Consider the following 27,327-nt stretch of genomic DNA (forward strand, 5'->3'; position numbering starts at 1 on the left):
AATATTTTAACTTACCATCTGTTATTTCTTTTAAAAACAGATATTAACATTTATAATATATAAATATGCTATATCTTATTTCTGAGTTCTAACATAAATTTTAAATTAGCTTTTTGGATGACAGCAATTAAAACGCATACTTATTCGTACTTAAAAGTATTTTTATTGAAACGAAACATTTATTGTTAAAATTATTCATATTAAAAGTATTTTTATTAAAATCATGCTATAAAAAAAGTTATGAATTCAAAATTTAAAATTTACTTAATGTGATGGATGAATTTGATGCGCATTAACGAGTTTGTTAATATCTGGCTCAAATTTACTCAAAAACAGCCGTAAATCACCGCGTTCAGTAACAAGCAACTGATTTCTCTTTTTTGTTAGCAGTGTTGCTACAGCACTAAATCCACGTTCATACAAATACGATGATGGGAATGCTATCAGAAATCGTTGAACAATCGACCATAAACTAGGGTACAGTTCCATAATTGGCTTTTACAGCCGAAATTCTTGATAGCCATTCTTGAATTTCAATTTGATTTCCTCATTTGTGGTCAATTCTAAAAGTATGTTTATTATGTATAGACTTTTTTTTAATATAATATAATATTTATATATATTTTTTTTTTTGTATTGCCCCCTAAACCCAACTCAACGTCCCCAAAATTTCTTCGGGCATCCTACCGCCCCCCTAAAGACTACCAACGCCCACAGGGGGGCGCTACGCCCACTTTGAGAAAGACTGGTCTAAACCGTATAGTGTGAAACGGGCCTAATAGTTTATATATTTATTTTTTTATTTTTTTTTTTTTTTTATCACTTTCATTCTTATCACTCCAGGAGAATCACAGATTTATAAAATATGTTATTTTATATATCTGTGAGGAAAACTATATAATACCTTTAATTTATAAAAAATTTCTTGTAATTGTTAATTAATATACAATTATTCTTTGTAGCTACATTAAAATTAATATTTACCACAGGTATATTTCTGTATAAGTTAATTGAAAAATTTAATTTTCAGTATCTCAAGATCTCATTATAATATTTAACTTTGATTTGGAAAATAATTATCTTTATTATTTTGATTAAAAGTCTAAACTTTATATTTTTACGTAAGTATAACTATTCAATCTACTATTTTATTCCGTTTTATTATATTTTTATTATTATAGGAAAATTAATTTTTTCAGAAACCTTGTTGGAAATCAAAATGTCATCTTTTCAAAATAACCATGCTAAACAGTCAACTAAATATTTAAATTTAACTGATTATGAGCGTCTTGAAAATCATGTAGAATCCGAAGGCGATATGTTAATTAAAAGTTTGGCTTTAAAACAAGTTGATAAGAATTTAACTCTTGAAAAGTAATATTTGTTTTACATTTTAATATAATATAGGTATAAAGTAGCACATAGCATAACTAGGGGGGTTGGGAGTTGTAACCCTCAAAAATATATTTTTATAAATAGAAACTCAATTTCACCTCATTTTCCCTACTGAACACATTCCAAATTTATAACAACCCAAAATAAATTCTGGTTGCATCACAGATTTTATATATTTAATTTTTTTTAAAAAAATATACTTTATTATTATCAAAACAGTATTTGATAATAATTAATTTTATATTAAAACTCATTTGTATTAAACATTTATTTTTAAATTTTAATCGTCAAAGATATATACTTTTATTTATATTTATTTAGGCATTTAAGCCAAGAACGTGAATTTCTTAGCAGCCATGAGTACATTTCCATTACTGAGTTAACTAAAGGTAAAATTACATTATCAGAGTTTTGTGCCAAAGTCAATAAAGAATCTTCAAATGAAATTAGTTCTAATACTACTCATGAACCTTCAATAAAGTTTTCTAAGTAAAATATTATTTTTTTAATCATATTTGTTCAAGTTTAAAAATAATTTTTAAAATATATATTTTATTTTTAGTGGTGTGAGTCGACATCAACGGGAATTAGCATTATGTGTTAAACCTAATAGTACCGAAACTAAACTTTTAGCATTTGCATTGTCATGTCAATCCAGCGAAAAACTTAAACCAGAATTACATCTCATTGATCATCCAATTAATAATCTTTCCCAAATACATGATGATCAATTTTCTCATTTAAATGCTTCACCACTGAAAACATCAAAAATGATAATACGAAAAAGGAGACAACTACTCGAATCGTATAAAAAACCTATTGAGGTAATTATATTTAATTGAACCAAAAGAAAGTAATGATATCATTAGGTACCTTTAAAAGGGAAATAATGGATTAGCCAATTGCTTATCAGTTTACTGTCTGTTCTAGATTATAAGTTATGCAAATAATGTATTTTGGTTATACAATGATGACTTGTTTATTTTATGGAAAAATTTTAGTAGTTAATGTGTGTCACATTGTAGATTTCAATGTTTTTTTATTATTTTTTTTTTTTTTTATTAATTTGCCTTTGTTTGGACATTACAGCAAATAATAATGTTTGAAGCATGAATTTTTACTACAAATTTTATTATTTTTAGTACTAAATATTTTAAATAATCTAAAAAACCATTAAGTTTCATACTGTAACTCTATTTTTAGTGTTAATTTAATGTTGAATATTGTATGAAATGTTATTAGTTATTTTACGTCTTATTAATATTTGAAAGTTTAATCCAAGTAAATTAAATTTTTTTAAGTTTGATGTTTAATATATCAAAGGATCAAAGAAATATGACTGATATTGAGTATTAAAATTTTTGTTTTGTATTTTCATCTTTTTTTTTTTTTTTTTTTGTGTAAGAATGTTGTATAACCTTTATAATTAATTTTCATGTCAGATAAATGAAAAACCAATAAAGAATTATATCAGACCAAAATCTCTTTGGGATGTAAAGGAAGACTTAATGACTTCAAGCTTAAAAATGTATACATGTGAAGCTTCTAAATATAAAGAGCAGTGTATTGGTGTAATAGATATTAAAAATGAAGAAGAAAAAATATTACATAACTCTTCAAACTCTATTGATGGTCAACGGTTTGTGGCTCGTGGCACTAATGTTCCAATAAATAATTATTTGAAAATGAATGAAGATCAACTGAAAAGTTTCCCATATTTTCAAAACTACCAAAAAGGAATTCCTTCAAAAGTTAATATTCACAATGCTTTACAAAATAATTTATATTTAAATGATAATTGTATATTTTATTTCTTTAGATATTATATGTAAAAAATATTGCTAAAAATGTTTGTGAAAAGCATTTAATATCTATATTTGGAAAGTACAGAAAATTACAAAATACTGATATAGTTTATAGATATATGAAACGTGGAAGAATGAAGGGTCAAGCTTTTATTGAATTTGAAAGTAGTTATTAAATATTTAGATATTTAATAATTTAATATATTTAAATATTATTATTTATAAAAAAAAAATATTAATGTTTATGTTTAGAAATTGAAGTAGCAGAAAAAGCATTAAAAGAAAATCTTGGACTTGTACTCGAAGAAAAGCCATTAATAATTCAATTTGGGAAAAAATAATTATCATCAAATGATAACTAAAATGTTTAATCTATTTCTAAATAAGTAATGAATTAAAAATATTTGTTACCTATTGTTTTCTGTTACCATTTTATTAATAAATTTACTATAATGCAATTTTTTTTTTAAAGTTATTTATTATGCTTAAGTTTGGTTTATTATGAGCTCCTTAAAACTGGTGTATATTAAATACTTTATTGATATCTGACTAAATAACCGATATCAATTTTAAATTACCCTTACTATAAATTTGCAATTGATATCTTGATTTTTTATAAATATGGAATTGATATTGTATAATGTACTTCAGATGTGAAATAATAATTAATTTTTCCCCTTAATGCCCCCTGAAAATTAAAAATGCTCTTAGAAAAGTTGTTGCATCTGTTCAAATAATCAATGAAAAAGATTAAATAATAGAATTAGCGAATAATATTATATTGAAAACAATTTTTTAATGTCAATTATCTTTTAATTAATGAGTTTTAATAATTGTATGTGTGAAATTTATTTATTTTCTTATAGTTACAACTTCTTGGCTATTAGAAAACAAAAATGATTCAGTAATTTAAATAATTAGGATTGAAGATATGATTTAATTTAATTTACGTGTGATGGATTATGATTAAATACATCTTTAAATGAATTGTATACTATGATATTATAATTACCTAAATAGAATAAGTACTTTTTTCCTTGTATTTTTTAAAATTAAAGCTATTATACTAAAATAAGTGCAATAAGTGGTTTAAAACATCTTCAAAAGTTAAATTATATTTAGTGTAATGTAATACTTTAATTATAATGCATTACGTAGAAAATCTACTAAAATTTGTATAAAAATATTGAATAGATGATCTGTAGTAAGAATTTCCAAACTTCTGCCTTGTTGGTGGTAATTTGGTATGATTTCAAACTTTTGAATACATCTCCTAAAAATGTGATTAAAAAAATTAATTAATTATTTAAAATTTAAATTTTAAACAGTAAATAAATATTTTATAATATTTATTATTTATCTTATGTAAAACAAAGATAGAAAATACAGGTTTGAAATAAATTTTATTAACTATCTATATTGAAATTCAAAGTAATAATGTACATATATTCTAATAATAAAATAATTGAAATATTGACCATTTTATAAGTAACACAACTGAAGTATACACTGCACATGAGTAACAAGTTATTGTTTAATATTACACCTTATGAAATTATTAAAAAATAATTCTTATGTCTAAAATTTAATCAATGCAAAATTATTTTTACATGCTAAAATATGTATAATATATATGTATAATAAATAAATAATTGTTATTGTTTCATTTTTATAATGATTTATATGAACCATTTATAATTTGTTTAAAACCTAAGAGGACGTCACACCCGCATGTGTTGTCTCCGTCTGACATACGTACAACATAGCAAATTTGCGATCAGTGATTCAAATGCAGTGAAATTAGCTTTAATATTAAAGTTAACTGACCTATAATCAAACTTTAAGGGAACAACATTATCTGTGTTTTGTTGGTCGATTTATTCCGTTATTTAAATTTTTTAGCAAGTTATTATATTTTTTTAATTGTTAAATTTTACATACTCATAACACGCTTAAAAATTAAAATATAGGAAAAACCCGATCAAAAAAACCGCAGATAATATATTCTTCCTTTAAATTTTGATTATAGGTTAGTTTACTCTAATATCAAAGCTAACTTCACTACATTTGAATCACTGAACGCAAATTTGGTATGTTGTAGGTATGTTTGTCAGACGCAGACAACACATGCGGGTGTGACGTCCTCTTAGGTTTTAAACAAATTATAAATGGTTCATATAAATCATTATTAACATTGTTTCAACTATCAAACAACTAACATTGTTTGTTATTATTTATGTTAAAATATGAAGTTTTATTGTTAGGAAATTTTAAGAAATCATACTGCCAAATTAGGTACCTACCTACCTATATTTTATATGTGGTTTAAGATAGGATATTTCTATTATAGTTATAAATTTAAGTTAAGAATGAAGGTATGGTTATTAGAAGATTTCTTCATATTTCAAATATTTGTATTTGGTTAATTTTGAACTAAGTAAATTTTTTCTACAATATGGTTATTTTATATAATTTTAAGAAATAAACTTAGTAAATGTATTGTATCATAACATAATTCGTTTTATTTTATGGCCTAAACTGTTTTCTTGGTACATTAAAGTATACTTTTCTAAAAACAGTAGATTCTAAATATTATTTTCAATTAGGTAACGAATGCTATGATATATCCTTTACGCGTTGATATGTTATAACCGAAAGTTGATATACCTTTGGGAAATTTGCTCTGATATTATTGAAAAGAGAACATTATTTTTTTAATCATAAACCAACATATTTGTAACAAAAAATCATTAAATTATATTGTTTTGAATTAACAATAGATTAACTGCATAAGTTGTAATTCTTTTATTTAATTTGCATTCGTGATTTAATACTACTTTTATACTAGCTTTACTTTAGAAAAATACATTTTAGAACATGATTTATTTTTATTATTGCTATTGTATGTATTGATATTTTATGAATAAAAAAATTGTGACACTTATAAGAACATTTTTGAAACACTTATCCAACATTTCAATTAGAAAATAATGTATTATTCGATTTAGTGAATCCAGGGCCGGATTTAGAGGGGGCTACAACTATTTGGCTACAACTACCCCGGGCGCCAGTTTTTCGAGGCCGCTAAAATTTTGTGGTCGGAAATTCGTTCATTTGTGAACTATTGAACTTTTAAAATTATTTTGAAATTATTATTTTTTTTGTTTCTTATAATAGTATCATAAATTAATGTTAATGTATTTAATTTAATAATATATATTATAATTAATATAATATTATATAATATAATTAATATATATATTATTTATGTATTTATAGCAATATAACTATCAGCGATCCAGAATATTATTAATATACCTATTATTAGTTTCCAAATTTATTGTGATAATGTCAATAAACATAAATTATTTATAATAATACGGCGTATTATGGTATCGCGTGCGGTGGCATGCCTACTACACAAAAATAGCATTGATTTTAGAATATTTAAAATGTTCATGAAGATCTATCTCCTATATTTTCTGTGGGCAAGCCCCTTAGAAGGATGCCAATTTTTTTTTTTTTGCGTCGAGGCACAAAATGTCTTGATACAGCACTGAGTGAATCTATAATAAAATCTAATTAATTAAATTAAAACTTATTACCAGGGCTGAATCAAGGCTCCCCGGCTATATCCCCAGGCAGCAAGTTGAAAGGGACCACAATAAGTTGCCAATTTTTTTTCATATAAAATGGCATCAAATAAATATGTTAAAAAAATAAAATTTTATTATAATTTTCATCAACATACAAATCAACTAAACTGATTTTAATTAATATTTATTACAAATAATTAAATCTGAAAAAAAAAAATGGAAATCTTTTTTGTAAAAGGGTCTCAATAAAAGTAATAGCCCCCTCATTTTATGACCATGATCCGGCCCTTTTATTACCTATAATAATTAGCTTTTAAAAAGAGTATGCATGTAATTACTTTCAAGTTCCAAAGGTGAGCAAGTTAATAAAAATAACTCGAGTTCAATTAAGTTAAGAGAACATAAGATCGATAAGTTAAAAGTTAATAAGGAAAAAATGACACAGTTTAAAAAAAGTTAATCTACTTTTTTTAATTAGTATGTAGATCTTATAAAAAATAATTGTGTTCTTTAGAAAAATCTGATTTCCTAAATTATAATAAACAATTACCTATATTGAATTTTATGATCATAATACACAGCAGTGGTACCGAAGTATTTGAAAAATACTATGACGTTGTATAATAAGGGGCTACTCACTACTATGTTTATTTATCTTTATAGTTAAAATTCTTTGTACATAACATTCTGTATCTACGGATAGAACTCAATACCCAAAGGTGGGACCCTAACTTAAAAAATCTAATATGACATCTGATGTACAGTGTTTGCGACCATTTTACTATACATGATTTTTTCAATTTTTATATAAATATTTACGTATAAACGAAAAATTTCAAAATTTTTAAATTTGATAGATCATTTTTAAATCAACTGTAAAAAGTTAAGTTATTTCAAATGCCAATTAAACTAGTTATGTTAAAAAGTTAAAAAAAAATTAACTTTTTCACTTAACTTTAACTTGAGAACTAGTTAATGCCCACCTTTGACCAGTTCAAATCATAAAATAAGGGAATTATATTATTATATTAGGTTTTTTTTATGTTTTTCTTTGCGTTTATAATTTATTATGGATTTTCAACTAAATATCTACTTCTGGTTTGCCGGTATATTTCCTGGTAGTACTTATTTTTAGTTTTTTTTACTTAAAATTTGTTAACTTTTTTTTTTTACTTTGTACATTTGGATCCAGAATAATATTGGCTGTTTGTTTGATAAATGGTGACATAAATTATATTCATTATGTTCAGCCTAATAAAATATGTACCTACACATATTAGCATCGTTTAAAAACTTAAGAAGTCAGCAGCCAAAGCATGTACACCTACTGCTTTATATGCTTCATTATACTCTCAATAATTTGTATTCATTGTGTATCTACATATTATTCAGTGTGGCTGATGTGAATAAACGAAATACCATCACATAATAGATCTAATTAATTTGTTCTGTGGTATGATACATGAAAGTAAATAATTATATTACTAATAATCATTAGTAAAATGATAACTTATAATTGATGGAATCGATCTGCAAAGTTGCATAACTTGTAAGTAAATACATTTATAACAATAAATTATTCTCAATAAATAGATATTTAGAATTACTTGCAGTGTTAATTTTGGAAGTTAATAAGGGAAAAACTATAAATCATAAGAAATTCCAAATACATTACAAGATTACCTTTATCTAGTATTCAAGTATAATTAGTACACATTTTCCCCGCCAATTAGGGATTAACACTAAATCGAAATTATAATTTTAGTGATCCTTAATTATCCATTTGTGTATTATAACTAACTTATCTTACCTAAATAGACATTCTTCTTTGAAGCACATGACTTTAACAATATTAAAAAATATGACGCCCAAAGTATGAGCAGTAGATGTATTGACTTCATTCAAACATTGCTGAAACTTTCTATCGCACTCACAGTGAGATCTGCAATTTTTTTTTTTTTTTATTTTAATTTAACTAAATAATTTTTTGTAATAATGAACACATAAAATGTTATATAGCTATCAATTTTATGGGGTAAAATGCCATAATCATATTTTTCACAAGACCCAAGTACTCGTAAAATAATTTACCTAGTGTACGGAGAAGTGTTACAAATATTAAAGTAGCATTGACCAGTTACTAAAGTTCTAGTGCAATGATCATGTTCTCGGCAACAAATATCTTCTTCGCGATAAACACCTAAGTCTGAATAATTGTTGGCAATATTACCAGGTCCACACCATTTTGTGCCTATTGAAATTAACAGAACATGTGATTACCGATTTAATACATTTTATAATTATTATTATTTTTACCTGGATACATAAAATCAATGTTTTGACATGGACCCCTTTGTGTGCCTCGGCATATTTTATATAATAACTCTATTGATTCAACATACTTTGATTCGAACACCAACAATGGATTATTTTCCAACAATATTTGTATTTCATTCCTATAACCAATAATTATAATACGTAGTATTATAAATAATAAATCTACAAGAAAAAACGGACCAAACCAAATCTAGATTATATATTTTATAATTTATGTTGTACAATATACTGGTATAGTAAATATAAATCCATACAATTATCTAATTTATTGATGAGTTAATTAAATTGAAAGAGTAGTAAAATTAAAAGTTGATGTTAAATGTTTAATTCTTCGGCGGAAACTATAGACCCATATATCCGATAAGATTCGTATTTTTTTTTAGTATTGTCTTATTAATTAGACGAATCGTAGAAGTGCTCGATGGGCAATTTTGTTATTATTTAGGTAGCAACAGTTTCAAATATGAATAGGTAAGTACTAAAAATATTGAAAAATATATGAACCTTTCCTCTAGGTTCAGTTAAAAGAAACAGTTTTAAAAAATTGACATTTTTAAATTAAAGTTTGAAAATCATGCTTATAATCAGTGGCGTAACTGAGAAGGGTAATTGGTGGATCGTCCCCTCTAGGAATTTTTTACTGGTGATGTTTTAATTACAGTTAAAGCATATAGCCTATAGCTTATAGAATAATATAGTATTTATAAACGTGATATTTCTAAATCACATCCCCCTATCTTTAATTTAACTCCAACTATGCTACTGCGTATAATTATTTATCTTATACTATACTATTGTATGTGGTTATATAATATTTATAACATTGCATTTGTATTATTATAAACTATTCTTATTTCATTATAAATTGTGTAGGAAATTAACTTGAAAAAAAGTGGTTAGTATTTATAAATATATAATACTTCACAACTTTAGTGAATATTGTTAAACGCAACTGTCATGCATAAAATACTAAGAATTGAGTCATTGTACAGTAATTATACACATGGTTGTGTACTTCATGACAGATACGTCTTCCTTAAGGCTAGTTGCAGACAGAATATTAATTTACAAATTTACAATATCTGTTTGTGTGGTCGGATTTAATGGTAAAGAAGTCATAACTATATTATATTTTGAATTTAATATTGGAACAATTATTAAATATCATTGATGTTATTGCTATGAAAATTTTGCTTAAAAGTTTTTAAAATTTTTGTACATATTTTAATACTTGTTTTTGCAGCAGAGATATCAATTTTTATCAGACATATAGTTTTATCAATACATATATTAACAATAACTTACCATATAATGTAATCTAGTTATTTTTCTTAGTATTTCAATTATTTCACTGTGTTAAAATCTACAGCATTAAAAAATAATTATCATAATTTAATCATATACTTAGTATAAGAAATTTTAATTATAAAAAAAATAATATATTTTAAGTCAGCAAGTTTCTCATGTCTAATATGAATTCGAATTATTTCAGCGATTATTTGTATTATATGACTTGAAAAATGTATAAATATAATATTATATGTATATATAAGTATAAATAAATTAGACTGTTTTTCTTAAATAATTAGTGGTAAGAAAAAAATATGTATACAATTCTCAAATTCTTTATTTTTGTTTATGTAATTATTCTTATTTTTTCTTGACATCAAATCTAACATTAACCATAAAAAGCTTTTTAAATTCATCTTAATTGATGAAAATAAAATATAACAAACTATTGGTGGGTCTAATTATTTAAATGTAGTATTATCGCTATTTGAATGTTTATTTTTTGTACAATATTGTTTTTGTATAAAATAATGATATTACTTGTTAAGAACTCTTAAATATGTATAGTAATTGAACTTAAAATAATAATTATTATTTAATTTCTTATACCTATGTACTATATGAACAAGAAAACAACATCACAATCAATTATTCATATTATCAATAATTATTGAATTCTGTGAAAGTGAATTCAACATTCAATGTACTGTACATGAGTTGTAGATTTAAATAAACAAAATTACGTAGTTAATAAATATTATGTTAGTTTTTACGTACCACCTATATCTACAGCTAAATATTTTACAATTGTTAATTAGTCTGTTATGATTTTAGCGTTGCCGATTCATATAATAGATAAACTGATAGTCTATTGACTTATGTGCAACGAAACAAACGACATAGGAAGTGTTTTTGCATTTAAAATATTAAAATAAAACCTAGTATAAGAAATATCATAACATTGAATATGATATAATAAATAAAGAACAAATATTTGTAACTTTAAATTTTAAATTAAGAGTATTACACCCAAAGGTAAATCGTTAATTTTACTTGTTGTTGGTCAGTAAAAATCCTTGGATCCAGTTATTGTTTTTACAATTTTTGTAAATTTATCTATACTTTTTTCTCCCTCTCTAACAGAGAATTACATTGTTCTTGTTCATCACGATCAAATCTAATGAAAATGCATATCTTGTCCTCGTAAAATAGTTTCACCTGATGAGGTACTATTATATTCTTGGTCAACAAACTATTAATATGAATTAGTGATTACTCGTTCGTAGTTTACCGGATATGGGATTGCAGTGTTTCCGACTAGGAAATACATGTATTCTTATAACTATATGTGTTTGATTATGTTATTAATATTTTCTTGATAACAGTGGCAACTTTTTAAAGATTGACAAAAAAAAAAACATTATAAGAAGATATTTTATTTTTGGTCAGTAAGTTTTTCTTGTAACAAATTTATTTTCCTTACTTTTTGATAAACTTAGACTGGACTTTTTTTAACTATTATTTTAATTTTAATAGAATAAAATTGTTTCTGTTTACATTTTTTTTTAATCTCTCTTTATTAGTGAAATATTCTTGCCTCCATATTAAAATGTTAATGATTTAATAATGTTTTATATATACTATACAATTTAAAAATAATATTTTACCTGTTATGATGAATCCGACAAATTGGAAAGTTGTGTGTAATTTCCAATGCTTTTTTTCGTAATTTGTCAACTATAATCAACGTCCCATAGTTGGGTGACGTTACGAAAAACAACAATATAGCAATACACGTAATCTACAACATTTAATATTGAATACAAAATATTATTGTGAAAAATCGTATAGCCACAAAAATTATTGGTATGGATACTTGAAATTTACATAAGTACATTATTTATAAGTTACAGATTAAATATTATAAATAACTACCTTGTCATACTGCCTAATGCTTTACTATAATAATTGTCATTAAATGGTAAACGTAATCAAATATTAAAAAATGGATACATAGATTTATTTAATTTTTCAGTTAATATGTTAACTATAGATTTTTTATTTTTACTTTTGTAATTTTAAACAATTTATTGTTAGTACACTTTATTATAACGATTGGTTTATTTTATCTATTCTCTATAATAGTTTAACTTAAAGATTATTCAATAAGAAGTGATCAATTATATATGCGATTCCTTTCTTTAGGTAGCAATTTCTTAACATATGTGAATTATCATTTGAATAAAATATACTTATAATATTAATACAATTTACTAAATTTTTGTCTATAGTTGAAAATTATATTATGTTTATATTATGTATATTTTAATAATTTATACATAAAATTATAAATATTACATTATATAGTAGGTAATTATATATATATAAATATATATCTGAATTAATCTTATTATGAATTCAACTAATTTTTAGTATAAGATAAATTTTACAATACTTACAAAATTAATTAATTATGCTTTTAATAATTAAAAACTAAAAAATTCAAATCTTACCTTCATAACTCCAAAAAGTGCATTTGTGTTTTTGTCATATTTTTACCGGAAAATAAATTTTTTTTGAAAGCAAAATTTTGATCTGTATAAAATATTATTCTGAAGACAGAAAATTCATATAAACATAACTTTTCAAATTTAATGTAAACTCCGAATGAAAAAAAAATGTAACAATAATCTTCTACACTCCTTGTATATAAACCAAAAATGTAGCTTAGTAACATAATTTAACCCTCTATATACATAGTCAGTTCATGGTGCACATCGAGATTTCCGTACACGGTACTCTCGCAATACCTACACTAAACTGCTCATTGCTTGAAGTGTTTGTTGACCTCTTGCTGTGGTTTGTTGTGTACAAAATTCAAGGATGCAAAGAAGCACCTCCCTCCGGTTTTTGGCCTTAGCACAAAGTCCTGCAGTGGTCATAATGCGTTATACTATTTGTTGTCTATTCAATTATATGACATTAACACTGAGAAATAATGTCTTATTATGTTATTCGTAACTGTGACAAATCTATGTTATAGAGTCGTTTGTTTAACGAATTTGGTTCATTTGGAGTACACATTTTCATCGTATTTATTATAGTTAACAACCTTGTAGCCACAGGGTTTTATTAATTTATGCCTATATCTATTAACTATCCGTCTACGACCGTGCACTTCACAATTATTTTGACTATTCAATTGTACACCAGTGTAGTATCGTTCGTTGACCTTCATTCCACACGTGTCAATTTAAAAATTCTTTATAATGTTTAACTGAACAACATACTTACTAAACATCTGTTATAACTTAAAACAATACATTTTTCATTGATTATGTATTGAAATATTTAATCACATACTTTATATCGCAATACATTTACAATTTACATTACATACGTAATTCAATTGAAATATTATTTCTTATTTTTATAATATTTTGTAGATATTATTGATGTATACTATATATTTATATCTCAATAATATCTACAGAATACTATACAAAAATAAGAAATAATATTTGGATTGAATTACCTATGTATAGTAAATTATAAATATATTGCGATATATGTATATATTATATACATATAGTTAGATAAATTAATTTTTACTTTCATTAATTTGCATGAAAATTTATATTTTTATGCCATTTGTGGGTAATTTCAAATCTAGATTATAAGTACGTTTTTTTCATTGACCATTACCGTGCAGATAACGGCATAAGTAAATTTAGAATCGACATTTTAGAAAACTGAAATTCACCTATTTAATATCATTTTTTTCCTATTTTAACTAATAAATTATTTGGATACAGTCCATATGATTATTGGTTAATCCGATTTTATACTTCCAACAAGCGTTCTTTCTATAAAATAAAATAAAACATTAATCAAACTTAGATAAATATTCAAATTGAAAATTGTAAATTTGTAAACATATTTTAAGTAGATTAGCTATTTTTATAGTAATGACTAGTCTTATATTACCTATTTATTTTCTTTTAAAAAATGTAATAATATATATTAGTAGGTACAATATTATTTTAACATAGTTAGGGAATAAAAAATGTATCAACTACTATTATTTATCTATCATTAATATAATATTTTGAATCTTGCCAAACAAGTTGATGATTCAAAAATATTATGTAGTATAGGTACGTAGTCTACTCATATGATAAACTTAATATGCACATCAGTAATTCTGAATTTAATATAAATTAAATAATACGGTATTTAATGTATGTATCTAAAATAATTTAAATAATTTGATGCTTTAGTTTTAATCTAAACAGGTTTACTAACATTATTTACATATATTCTGTTCTAAGAAAAAATACCATATTTTAACTGTTCTGTATAATATATCAATAGATATTGTACGACTCATTATTATGGTTAGTCATAAATACGTATGAAACGGGATTTTTATTTTTTTTTTTCCATATTATTAAATAAGATTGTTTGTAATTGTATTTTGATTCATTCATAAAAATACAAATTAAAATCGTGTAATTATATGCCTTTAATTAATAACTTCGAAGGATTTGATTTTTTTTTTCACCATAAGTAGTGAATTTTTTTTTATGGTTAAAATCATAATGAGTTTATACTAGTTCTATAATTCTATATTGAGCTATTAATATATAACAATTTGTAATATACTTACATTGACATTAACATATGAAAACCAAGAAAAATGTTGATAAAATTAAAATTTTATCAATTTCCTTGAGGTTAACAATCGACAGATTCTATGAAATTCTATTAAAATAATAATAAGTCAATGAGTCCTAAAAAGTTTATTTGTTTTAAAGTGAAGAATATGATATTTATATTTAAAATCATAAATAAATGTTCATTTTTTTGATTTTTTTTGTATACTGAATATTGTAGTTATTCATTTTCATAAAAAAAAATAAAAAAAATCAGTTCTATACGAACTGTCAAGATGTAATGATCGAAAATCAAATTCTACTAAAAATGTCCAATTATCCAATCAATATAATTTAACAATCATGGGATAGTTATAAAATACATTTAAAACATAACTACAGCTAAAATTCCTCAAGAATGGTGTTCTGACTAATGAAAACACTGAAATCCTTCATTTAAGGTTACTAAGAAATTTGTGTGAAATGTGTAAGATGCGTATAAATACAATTTTTCAATGAGATTTTAAAACATTCATTTGAAATGCAATTAAGTCCTAAATTCATTGTTACAGCAAAATGACCGTGAATAATATTGATTTAGTTATTAAAATTTACATAAAAACAGAAATATATATTATATTAAAACAGTCATTGATTTTAGTACCTTAAAATTAATTATTATTATTTATCCTCAATACATTTTATTTAGAGAAGCTGTTTTCAAGTAAATTAAATTACAAAATATTTTATAGTTTTGTAAAAGAATACATTGCTATAACTTCGTCTATGATAAAGTGAAGATGTAAAATTAGAAATTAATCAAAGATTTCTAATTTGATATAAACAAATTATTTAAGTGCTTTTTACTCGTCGTTTTGATTTGAAAAAATAATTTTTTATGTTCCTTTATTTTGTTAAAAACTACTCGTGACTAGACAGTTATAATTTAGAATCAGTAAAAACTATAAACTAATTGTATAATTTCATATAGTATATTGTAACTACAGAAAATAATATAAAATAATGTGTCGTTATTGCCCGTGCAAGAATTATTTTACATAATATGTATAATGCAATCTAAATCCTGTTTACTATTAATAGGAACTCTAGGAATGATTGTCTACTTAAGTAATAAATGTAATCATAAAATACTTGAGTTTATTTTACTTTAAATTAAAAAGAACAAATTGATTTTTAACTATTAATGTCCTTCAGAATAGTTTATACTTAATTTACTTATAATTATGCAATACACAAAAGCAATGTTGGAAATCCAAAGTAAAATAAATATGATATTTTATTTGAGTTTGAATAAAACCTGTAATTTACACTATGTGAACATACAAAAGTTAGTTTAGTAGTTTAGTTGTTTGGAAATAATTAATTCTTAAAAATAATTTTGTACCTAACAAATTGATCACAATAAATTCGGTTTTAATTTAGCTAGCTTATTTACTATACGATAATAATACTTATTTGTAATGTGTGTCTGCGCAGCAAAGTAATCTGATGAAGACATTATAAGCTTACGTTTATAAGCTTATGTTTAAAACAATTAGTAAATAATTTTTTTAGAATCCTTTTTTATAAAAAAAAAAAATTGATCAATGCATCTGATTTATTTCATAATATATTTAATTTTAATAAATTCATTATTAGAAAAAAAATATGGATATTTATTTTGAATCTTAATCATCACGCTTCGTCGTAGGTTGTTGACCATGAATCACGGTTCGTCATTATTTCATTCCGTAATTCTATTATTATTCAAGAAATTCTGCTCCGTTTTTTATCATTCAAAAACGTAATTATTGTTAAAGGCCGGTTTACACGCAACGACTTATTATACGTTTTATCGAATACGGCTAATCGTATCAAGTAAAAAGGAGCGTGTATACAGTAAATCGTACGTCTTATCGAATCGGAATGAAATCCAAGATTGGATCGATAGACTAATAGGCGCAGATTCATTTTACGTGAAGTTGAACGACATATCGTCACATGTAAGTACAAAATTGGTGTATAGTACAACTTTTCGTTCTTTTTGGGTTTAATTTTCTTCTTTACTTAATAGTTTTAACAACTTAATTTCATTTTTTTGTTTTTAATAATTATAATATATTATAGTAAGACCTACTATTAGTAGGTATATTAACCTATAATATTTAATAAATTATATAAAATTTGATTCGCATGGTATTTTTTGTTTTCTTACGAACATGTCTGATCTACGAAATTCTGTTGCACACGTACTAGGAACATTATGGTAAACCACAATAGTGCTTCTTCCATAACGTCAAACATCACTAAAATAACTGAACACTATTGAAGAATGAACAGAAATACAGTTGAAACTGGGATGGAAAACTGAGTAAAAGTTGGAACGTGTAAACACTTTATAAAATGTACGTCTTATTGTTCATTTTATATGTCCAGCAAAACGTGCAATAAGTCGTTGCGTGTAGACCGGGCTCAAAAGCGATCTACAACCAAATCAAGTGCAATTTAATCAACTGAAGCTGTTTCGGTCATCTAATTTGGTAATATAAAAAAAAAATTAATTACCTATATAGTAATTGAAATCGTTATCTACGGCGGACGCGCTCGGCCGTCCGTCCCGTGATCGGCTATTAATCGCGAAACATATTCAAAACCCACCATGCCTACGAATAAAACTAAAACTGTCGTATCTTCGTTAATCATTTCTAAATCACGTATGCATAGCGTGCTAAATAAATCACCAAACCAATTTTCAAATTCTGAGTCCAACGACGGCTGGATTACCCCCCTCCTGAAAAACGCCAACTGGCATCCCCATCTACTCCAAATTAAAGACAAAAACCATCAACAAAAATATTTGTTACTTAAAAATGATTTTTCCTATTTTCGGATCCGACAGACTTATCCAGAAATAATCCAGAACCCGTAAAAATTGACTAAGAACCTGAGCACATAGAAAACTCTTCTGCCCTTACCAAACCTCCATCACCTATTTTTATTCAGGTAGTTAATGATTATAAGGCCTTCTGTGATAACATAAAGCAAATCACGAAAGGAGAACCTTTTTTATGTAAAAGTTCTATCAACGGCATCAAACTGTCCACAAGTTCACCAGATTTGTATGTATCTGTCATTAAATTTCTTCAAACCAATAAAGCTGCTTATCATACTTATCAGCTAAAACAAGACAGATCCTATAGAATAGATATAAAAAATCTTCACCACTCCACTCCAATTATTAAAATAAAAAAAGGACTCTCTGCTCTCCTAACATTACTAATATTCTACATAGAAACACCAAACAACCTCTCCCGCTTTTTTTCGTCGATTTGGAGCCTGACATCAACAATAAAGATATATATAAAATTGACCACCTCTATTATACTAAGGTAAAAATTGAAGAGCCCCGAACAAACAACCAACCAATATAATGTCTCCGTTGCCAAGGCTTCGGCCATACAAAATCTTACTGTAACCACCCAAAATGTATTCGCTGTGGAGACTTTCACACCTCAGAAAACTGCGAAAAATCTCCCAACCAACCAGCTACATGCGCACTATGTAGTGGAGACCATCCGGCCAATTATAGAGGCTTCCCTGTGTTAAAAAAAATTCAAGCTGCTCACCATCTTAAGAAATCTAATCCAATACATAATAACCTGAAACAAGCATACTCTAATTTTAAACCTAATAATGTAAAATCTACTTCCAATATGAACTTCCAACCTAAAAAAATCATATGCTCAAGCTACAACAACTGATTTACCAAGCCAAGACATCTCTCTTACCACTTCTCAAAACCCTCACCGCCTAGCCAATCAAATGGTGCTATTTCTCAATAATTTCTAAGCGACCATCAATCCACTAATCTCTCTACTTACTACTCTAATAGAAAAACTAATGCTGTCCAATAGTAAATAGATAAAATAATATTCCTCACTCTATCTTAATCTTTCAATGGAACGCCAATGAATTAGAACGTCAAAAAAATGAACTTTGTGCTTTCCTCTCAACAAACTCTATTGATACAGGGTCCGGCAAAAAAATCTCCTGTATTTTTAGACGTTTATATTTAAAGCTATTTATAGATAAAACGGTATACCGGGTATAGATAGATAGAGGTCTACGTGCCATTTTCAATAATCATAATGTCATGGCATGGTGAGCAACACACGTTTGTCGTGGAGGAATCTGAATTTTTTGGAAGAAAATGGGCAAAAAGTTACAGTTAATGCGGATCGCTACTATCACATAATTGAGACCTCTCTCCGATCAAACTTAAATCAGTTTACTAGGAACGATGAAGAAGTCTGGTTCCAACAAGATGGAGTCACAGCACACAATTCACGACGTTCACTTAAAATTTTGAGATAGATGTTTCCAAGACATCTTTTCTCTTTACGAGGAGACATCACCTGGCCCCCAAAGTCCCCCGATTTATCACCTTGTGGTTTTTTTTCTTTCGGGACATTTAAAGGCCCTAGTCTACACTCATCGCCCAACATCTTTGGAATCACTTAAGGAGGCAATCACTCAGGAAGCAGCAGCTATTACACTACAAATGACTCTACGAGCAATGGAAAACTTCCGGGAAAGGCTTCGTAAGTGCATTAATAATAAAGGACAATATTAAACGGATATAATGTTTAAAACTAAGTAATTATTCTATTTAATGTAAAATGGTATAGTATTTAATTTAAACATTTTAATAAAATTGTTTATTTATTTGTAATTGCCTTTTAAAATATGGGATGTCTTTTTGTCGGACCCTGTATCTTACTCATCAGTAAAGCACACCTGACATCAAACTCCTCCTTTAACATTTCTAGCTATTCTACATATCAATATAACCATCCCGATGATTCATCCCATGTAGGTTCTGTAATACTATTTAAATCTAACATTAAACATACCATTCTACCACCATATCAAAATAACGTCATTCAGTCCACTTATATTCTGCTAACTTTAAATCATATCTCCACAACTATCTCATCGACTTACATCCGTCCCGGCGCAAAAATAAACCCTAATGATTTTGATCTCTTCTTTAATTCCCTTGGTAACCACTTCCTGGTAGGTGTGGACTTCAATGCTGAACATCCACGGTGGTGCTTTAATCAACCCAATACCAGAAGTCAAACTCTCAATAAATTTATCCTCGATCACAATCTTAAAATATTTCCCCTCCTTGCCCTACATATTGGCTCTCACATGCCAACAAATATCCTGACGTTCTGGACTTTTTTATCACTACGCTCCCCAGTCATATAAAATTCACAATTACTAATTCCTCTGACCTCTCCTCCGACCACACACACCAATAATACTCACCCTAAACGACACTCCAACTACAACAAAACACTACCCAACTATCACTCCAGACAAAACAAACTGGAAAAAATTTAGCCAAGCCATAGATAATGCCGTCACCCTCAACATCTTCCTAAAAAACCCATCTGAAATAGATACTGCGGTACATTCCTTCACAAATTTAATCCAAAATGCTGCACTTGACGCATCCCAAAATAACCCATCCACCACTTACACAAACACGGTATTACCCCCCCCCCCCCACATAACACAACTCATAATAGAAAAGCATCGTGCCCGCCGCATTTGGCAAAGAACTCACTTGCCAAGTGATAGAAGGCATCTTAATATACTCACAAACTCCTTAAAAAATATTTTCCAGAAGTACAACTCTAACAAATTTCACAACTACTTGGGATCTCTTTCTAACACTAACAATTCACTTTGGAAAGCCACTAAAAATATACTAAATGAAAAAATTAAAATACCTCCCCTGCGGTATCCTGACAACTCTCAAGGATCATCTAATCTTAACAAAGTAAACTTATTTGCATCAGATCTTGAGAATAGATTCTCACCACACTCAAATTTACCCAGTAGAAGCCACCACTCTAATATTGAAGCCTCTCTTTTAAATACTCTCCCAATGTGTCTTCTCATAAAACATACCTCTCCAATTTTTTTTTAATTACTATAAAAGTTGCAAGACTGCAAGACTCTTGCAGAATGGATCTAGTTTTGATCTTGGTTTTGCAGCAAAACCAAGACCATGACCAACTTTGCTAACAGCTTCACATTGTACTAGTATTGATACTAATATTAATTGTTAACATTGACACTGACAAATTGACAGCACTAAACCTTTTCTTATATTGAATTTCCATTTATTAATAACTTTAGTTTCATATATTGCACCCACAAAACAAATTAGTATATAATACACTCGTCTGGTTTTTATTTGAGCACACTTCAACAATGAAAATATTATACTCATTATACCAGATAAAAGGACATAAATCAGAATTTATTTTCTACTTTTTATTAAATTATTTCAGTTAAATAAAAACCTTTTTTAGTTTTATTAAAACCATGTAATATAATTTAATTCTCAAATTTAAAATAATTTTTCATAGATTTAAAATGTATTAAAACAATTCATACATACGAGTACCCGTTCTTATGTCTACCCCGACTTCTGTGGCTTTTTTTTAGTGTTATTTAGTTTTTCAAACGTCATTTTTACTTTTGAACCAAATAAGCTTCTTTCAAGAAAAAAAATTATAGCTACAAGTTATTAATAAATTATAAATGTAACAATAATAATAATAATAATAATAATAAATAATAATGCTTATTTTAATTGCATATTTTTATTTTTAAAAATAATATTAGTTTTGTCTATTTATTTATTCATATCAGTATTTTATTAATTGTATAGTTAATTTATAATTTATAAATAAATACAATTGATTTCAACAAAATTCCTGATAATATAATGACAATCAAGAGAAATTTATGCATAAATATTTACTATAGACATTGTTATCATTATTTTATAATGAAGGTTAGGTTTTTAACAAACGGCTATATAGAATCTGCTGACTATAAGTAATTTAAATTGTATTCAATATCGTTTAATATTTTTTTTATTGTTGTTAAATAATATCCAATTCTTTCTTCAATATTTACCTATGTGTAATTATTTCGAAAAAAAAATGTTAAATAGGAAACTATAGAAAATCTATGGCATTTCAATAACAACTAAGAAAAACAAGCGAGCGATTATTATTTACAAATTTACTTTTAAAACATTTCAAAAACAAATTTTTTGTTGATGAAAAGCCGAAAGACATAGGTACAAGGAACGTATATTATATGCATACTGTTGGAAGAACCACCTTCGTGATGCCTCTTGCCGTAGTGCTTAAAGAATACAAATTAACGGCAACTTCGCTTTCGACTACTGCAATTCCAGTAACACAGACTCTATTCTAAAAACTTCGTCATCACAGGTCGTTCTTTTTTGACACGTTGATGTTTCTAGATAATAGTTGTCATTGATATTTTTCATATTATACTTCCATTCTACCTATATATAATTAAATCAACACATTTATCTCTAAATTTGCATCGCAATGCATTGCATGAAATGCAATCCCAACTCAAAGGCTTCATTAATTTACCATATAACCTTGAAGAAAACAAATATACACAGTATACAAATATTTACTTACATAGAATAATTCTACCTTTCTTAATTTAATAAATTAAGAAATAAGAATACGAGAATAATATTCAACAATAAACTCCAATACAAAAAAAATTTTTTGAACACAAAAATAATTTATAAAATAATAATATATTCCACCGATCTTTTATTTTATTATATTTTTAACGATAATCACAAATATTGTCTACAGTAAATTTATAAATTAAATAAATAACTTTTTTTTTTCATTTATTATATTTAAAATGTCTCAGAACATTACAATTAATTACAATTACACTGAAATTAGTTTGTTTTTACATTTATATAAAATAATTAAAATTATAAATTGAAAAATAACTAAAATGTCTGTATTCAGTCGTTGGAAATGTATTTTTACATACATGTATAAATTTCCGAGTAATATTAACTATTTTATAATGTATGTATTATATAAATTTAAGGCATCCACTCTGCATCATTTTCGGGGACACCTCTTTTCTCCGAACTCGCCATTTTGTATAGTTTTTTGCCTCCTTCAATCACGTACTCGACGCCATCACCAATTTTCGAACCTACTTTACGCACAGTTTCGCCTATGTTCTGCGAGCTGAAAGTATTGCCATTTATTTCAACACGCATCGTTGCGTTAAGATTCGAACAGTTGTTCTGATCTACGATGGTCAGATCAAATGGATTTACGTTGCTTGATGATATGCGATTACGCACCTGCAAAATAATTTTATTATTATTATATTTATGTTCATAAACATTTAACTTTTATGAAATAAACGTGTCAGTTCATGTCATATGTTAATTTTCATTTAAATTGTTTATCACGTATTCACTATGGTATTAGTATTACGTTCTATGTTTGCCAACTAGTTCTACATAAATATTTTCATATCACTCAATACACATATATGGTGTACTTTGTTTAAGACGAAAACTATTAATCACATTTAGCCGGAAACTAATATAATCTGTGATAATAACCAACCATAGGTAGTATAGATATTTTTAATTAACATATATATATATATATCATATTGTATATATATATCATATATATAAATATCAATTGAATAAATAAACTTAATGCACTAAATAATAAAATATTTAAGAATTATGATTACTTGTAAATTATTTGATAGTTTATTGTGTTTTATTTCTAAAATTGAAATATTAAATAAACTATTTTTAATAATTTACTTTACACGTTACACATGTGATGGGTTTAATTGAAATCATGTTATACAACTAATATACAATTTAGGAACACTTATGGACTATAGTTATGGCAAGTATTTACATTTGGTATAATTACATATTATTTACATAGTATTTATTTTGGATATTATACTAACTACATTTATTTATATATATTTTTTCTAACCTTATCCACATATTGTTTATCCAAAGTTCTAGTTCTAGATAAAATTGTCACCGAATGTCTATTACCGAGAGGTATTTTTTGACAAGAGAATATACCCATATAATTTTCATAATCCGTAGAAAATACAACAAATGATGATTTACCAGCAACACCTACAAATAAAAGTATTTAATTTGAGTATTATAAATATAACTTGAAATGGAAGTACTAGTTCTAATTTTTCAAATATTTTTACTTGAAATGAAAGGGTTAAGGAAAATGAACATATAAAATACACTTTTTTTATATTTTATACTATAACACATTTATAAGATAGCTACATGTAAAAGTAATTATAATATTATGATCATTATATTTATTGAGAAAATATTATTATAATATTTATACAAGTTGTGTACTCACTCAATGGAAAATTCACTATCATTCTAGATGGCATATTAGGATCAGTCTTTAAAGTCCCAACGTAATGGTAATTGTTGGATTTAGCTACGTTAATTAGTGAATTTTCACTAACTTGATCCAATTTGTAAGTATTAGGCTCCTCTGTTTTTTCAAAATTGTATTCCACACACCGACTCGATGTTGATGTTTTTTGTATTGCGTACCATTTTCCTAAGATCTATAAAATAAATAAGTTTAGGATTGATGAATTTAGATTTTATTTGTCTTTATTTTAAAATTTCTAAACTTTAAATGTAAGACCAAGAAGAGTAATTCAATTATTGTAAAGCTAGGTTTTTATTTATAGACAGAGCAATAATGGGTACGATATTAAAAAATTCTTAAAAATGTATTATAATTTACTCTGAATATTACTATATACTTAACCCAAATATATTAAAATGCATTCATTATGTTAAATATTCGAAGTACCGACATTTTATTTTAATCAATTTCTTAAAATTAAGATCAAAAATACTCTTAAAAGTATTTAACTGTAAAATATTATATGAAGATCTTTTATAAGCAATGTTATAATTTTGACGAATTCGTCTAATAAAAATTATTTAAAATAAATTAGTATACTAATTCTTAAATTACATTTTTAGTTATTAATTAAACTCACAATTAATTTTTTTAACAACAAAAATTTTAAAATACAGAAGTATGTATTTATCGTTACATTTACGATATTTTGTCTTTTAATAACTGTAATAGTTGTCTAATTTAATTTCTTTAAGTAATTATACATTCACAAAATATTAATTTTAGGTTTAAATAAGGTTATTAATTACATTTTTATAAATCTAAATTTAACATTGGTAATCAGTAAAAATATTATATAGTTAAATCTTACGTCGTTTATCCAAAAACAATTATTGTACACATACATATTATGACTCTTTAAAATTGATTACAAACAAAATAACAATAATATTAATTATTAATATAGTTTTCATTATTTTTAATTCTTTATGTATCACTTTAATTAGCTACGGTTTGATATAATTTGTTAACGTTTCCGAAAATTGGAAAGGTCAAATATTAATTTATAATTTCAATGTCATTATTTAATTGTATTCAAATAAAATTGCAATGAAAAAACAATTATAAATGCAAATAATAAAAAAAGTTAATCTTATCAACCATAATAAGACACTTACTGAATATAAATTTAACATTCAATATTTATTTTTCACGTAATGTTATAACCGTAATTAATTAATTTATGACTCTGGATTTTGAACAAATTATTTTTTATATGATATATTTTTAATCATAAAATACGTTTTTATGAAGAAAATACTTTTTAATAAATCATAAATTTAAAAATGTGAAAACAATGTAACCCCTTTATAATCCACCTATTAGTCCACGCTCAGACTTTACATTTACAATAGTGTATGGCAAGACCACTTATTTATATATTTTATTATAAGAGAGTGAGAAAATATTTGCTTTCCATACAATCTTTTCAATGAGACTTACGGGGATAACAAAACCCATTTATGCTTTTTAATATTGTAATATACATATATATATATATATATATATATATATGGTATATATGCGTAAATAGTTATATTAAAAACTAATGCTTAAACACAGAAATATTTTTATATTAACAAAATCTTGTTAAATTATCAACGAATTATTGAAAAATAATACATTATTATTTTGACTTACCTTATTCATTGAAAAATCAGATACTGGTTCAAGAGTTGGACATTGCCCAAAATGATATGAATGACTGGTAACAAAATATTGTGATGAACTGCTAATTAGTAACACAAGAATAATTTTCAAAACCTCCATAGTAATTACTTTAAAAATAAATGATCTACAAAACAAATATAAATTTAATTACCATGTAAAATAAAGTAAAAATAATAAATAGCAAATATTATATATATTATACTAATGTATAATAATAATAATAAAAATAATATAAATAACTAATAAAAAATATGTATGATAAATTATTATGACTTATAGTTTATAGCATATGGTAAAAAATGAAAGGAATATACAAAATAATAGTTGGACGTTTTACTGCGTAGTGGTTGTTTAACCGTTCAAAGTATAAAGGTAAATAATAATAATTATAATATAGAATTTCGCAATAAAGTTAATAACTAATACGTAATAATAAAGAAGTGTGATTTTTTTTCAATTTAATTTTATCACAAAATAATTTAACTAACAGTAATTCTGGAAATATCAGACACAATAATATAAATTATTTAATAAAATATAATTTTTTAGTTTGTATATATGCTCATTATTTAATAGTACTAAAAATTAAACTATAAAATGATTTTTTTTTGAACTGCTTATTGATTAAAACATTTATTAACTATTTTATATCCCAATAATTTTATTATTACCTATAAAACATTAGAATAATGTAAAATTATATTATATTTATACATACATATCACCATAAAAAGTTGAAAAACAAATATTGTTTTGAATAGTATTATTGTGACTCACTGGAACGTTTCACACTGAACGTAAATATAATACTATAGGTCATTATAGTCGTTTTAAGAATGTACCTGATTTTATTGTACTATTTTCCTCCCACTCCATTAGTGATCTGTTTGTTGAATAGTGACTACTATATACGTAGAACCACCTTCTGAGTCATGCAACTGATTCCAGTTATTTGAATGAACAGTTAAAACTAATTTAACAAAGCATTTATGAATTTTTTATGACTCAGCATTTATTGTACTTTACATTCTAAATAAACAATTTATATCAAGTCAATTAAATAATAAACAATTTTATTTAACGGAAGTGATTCCTATTATTTTTTATTTTCGAAAAATGTATAATTATATCATAATATTTTAACAATACATTTTTATAAAAGAGTGTATTGTAAAAT

General features: G+C 25.3%; 3 protein-coding genes and 1 long non-coding RNA gene across 6 annotated transcripts; 2 read left to right on the forward strand and 2 right to left on the reverse strand.

The window, feature by feature from the left end:
* Positions 1-241: 241 nt before the first annotated feature.
* Positions 242-13,042, reverse strand: LOC112683607. Of its 2 annotated transcripts, XM_025554711.1 has the most exons (7): positions 12,937-13,042; positions 12,091-12,224; positions 9,113-9,252; positions 8,888-9,047; positions 8,607-8,738; positions 4,355-4,473; positions 242-563 (listed from the first exon to the last, which is right to left on the reverse strand). In XM_025554711.1, exons 1-7 carry the CDS (start codon positions 12,940-12,942, stop codon positions 499-501), a joined length of 756 nt encoding a protein of 251 aa, XP_025410496.1. In that variant the 5' UTR covers positions 12,943-13,042; the 3' UTR covers positions 242-498. The 2 variants fall into 2 exon arrangements, with proteins under 2 accessions (XP_025410496.1, XP_025410504.1); XM_025554719.1 differs by lacking the exon at positions 242-563 and having other exon boundaries at positions 4,243-4,473.
* On the forward strand, positions 1,109-3,541 carry LOC112683599 (RNA-binding protein 41-like). Its single transcript, XM_025554700.1, has 7 exons — positions 1,109-1,121; positions 1,200-1,374; positions 1,717-1,884; positions 1,958-2,219; positions 2,838-3,146; positions 3,215-3,365; positions 3,453-3,541. The coding sequence occupies exons 2-7, from the start codon at positions 1,220-1,222 to the stop codon at positions 3,539-3,541; spliced, it is 1,134 nt and encodes a 377-aa protein (XP_025410485.1). The 5' UTR covers positions 1,109-1,121; positions 1,200-1,219.
* LOC112683618 lies at positions 11,175-19,709 on the forward strand. 2 transcript variants are annotated; one of them, XR_003148604.1, is made up of 4 exons: positions 11,175-11,867; positions 16,899-17,081; positions 17,335-17,455; positions 17,515-19,709. It is a non-coding gene; the product is annotated as an uncharacterized LOC112683618 (long non-coding RNA). The 2 variants fall into 2 exon arrangements; XR_003148603.1 differs by having other exon boundaries at positions 17,335-19,709.
* Positions 19,710-22,983: 3,274 nt separating this feature from the next.
* Positions 22,984-26,974, reverse strand: LOC112683320 (apolipoprotein D-like). Its single transcript, XM_025554299.1, has 5 exons — positions 26,869-26,974; positions 26,121-26,274; positions 24,396-24,612; positions 23,994-24,145; positions 22,984-23,326 (listed from the first exon to the last, which is right to left on the reverse strand). Exons 2-5 carry the CDS (start codon positions 26,247-26,249, stop codon positions 23,057-23,059), a joined length of 768 nt encoding a protein of 255 aa, XP_025410084.1. The 5' UTR covers positions 26,250-26,274; positions 26,869-26,974; the 3' UTR covers positions 22,984-23,056.
* Positions 26,975-27,327: the final 353 nt, after the last annotated feature.

Source organism: Sipha flava, unplaced genomic scaffold (assembly GCF_003268045.1).
Source record: "Sipha flava isolate LNK unplaced genomic scaffold, YSA_version1 104_pilon_pilon, whole genome shotgun sequence".
NCBI classification, from domain to species: Eukaryota; Metazoa; Arthropoda; class Insecta; order Hemiptera; family Aphididae; genus Sipha; species Sipha flava.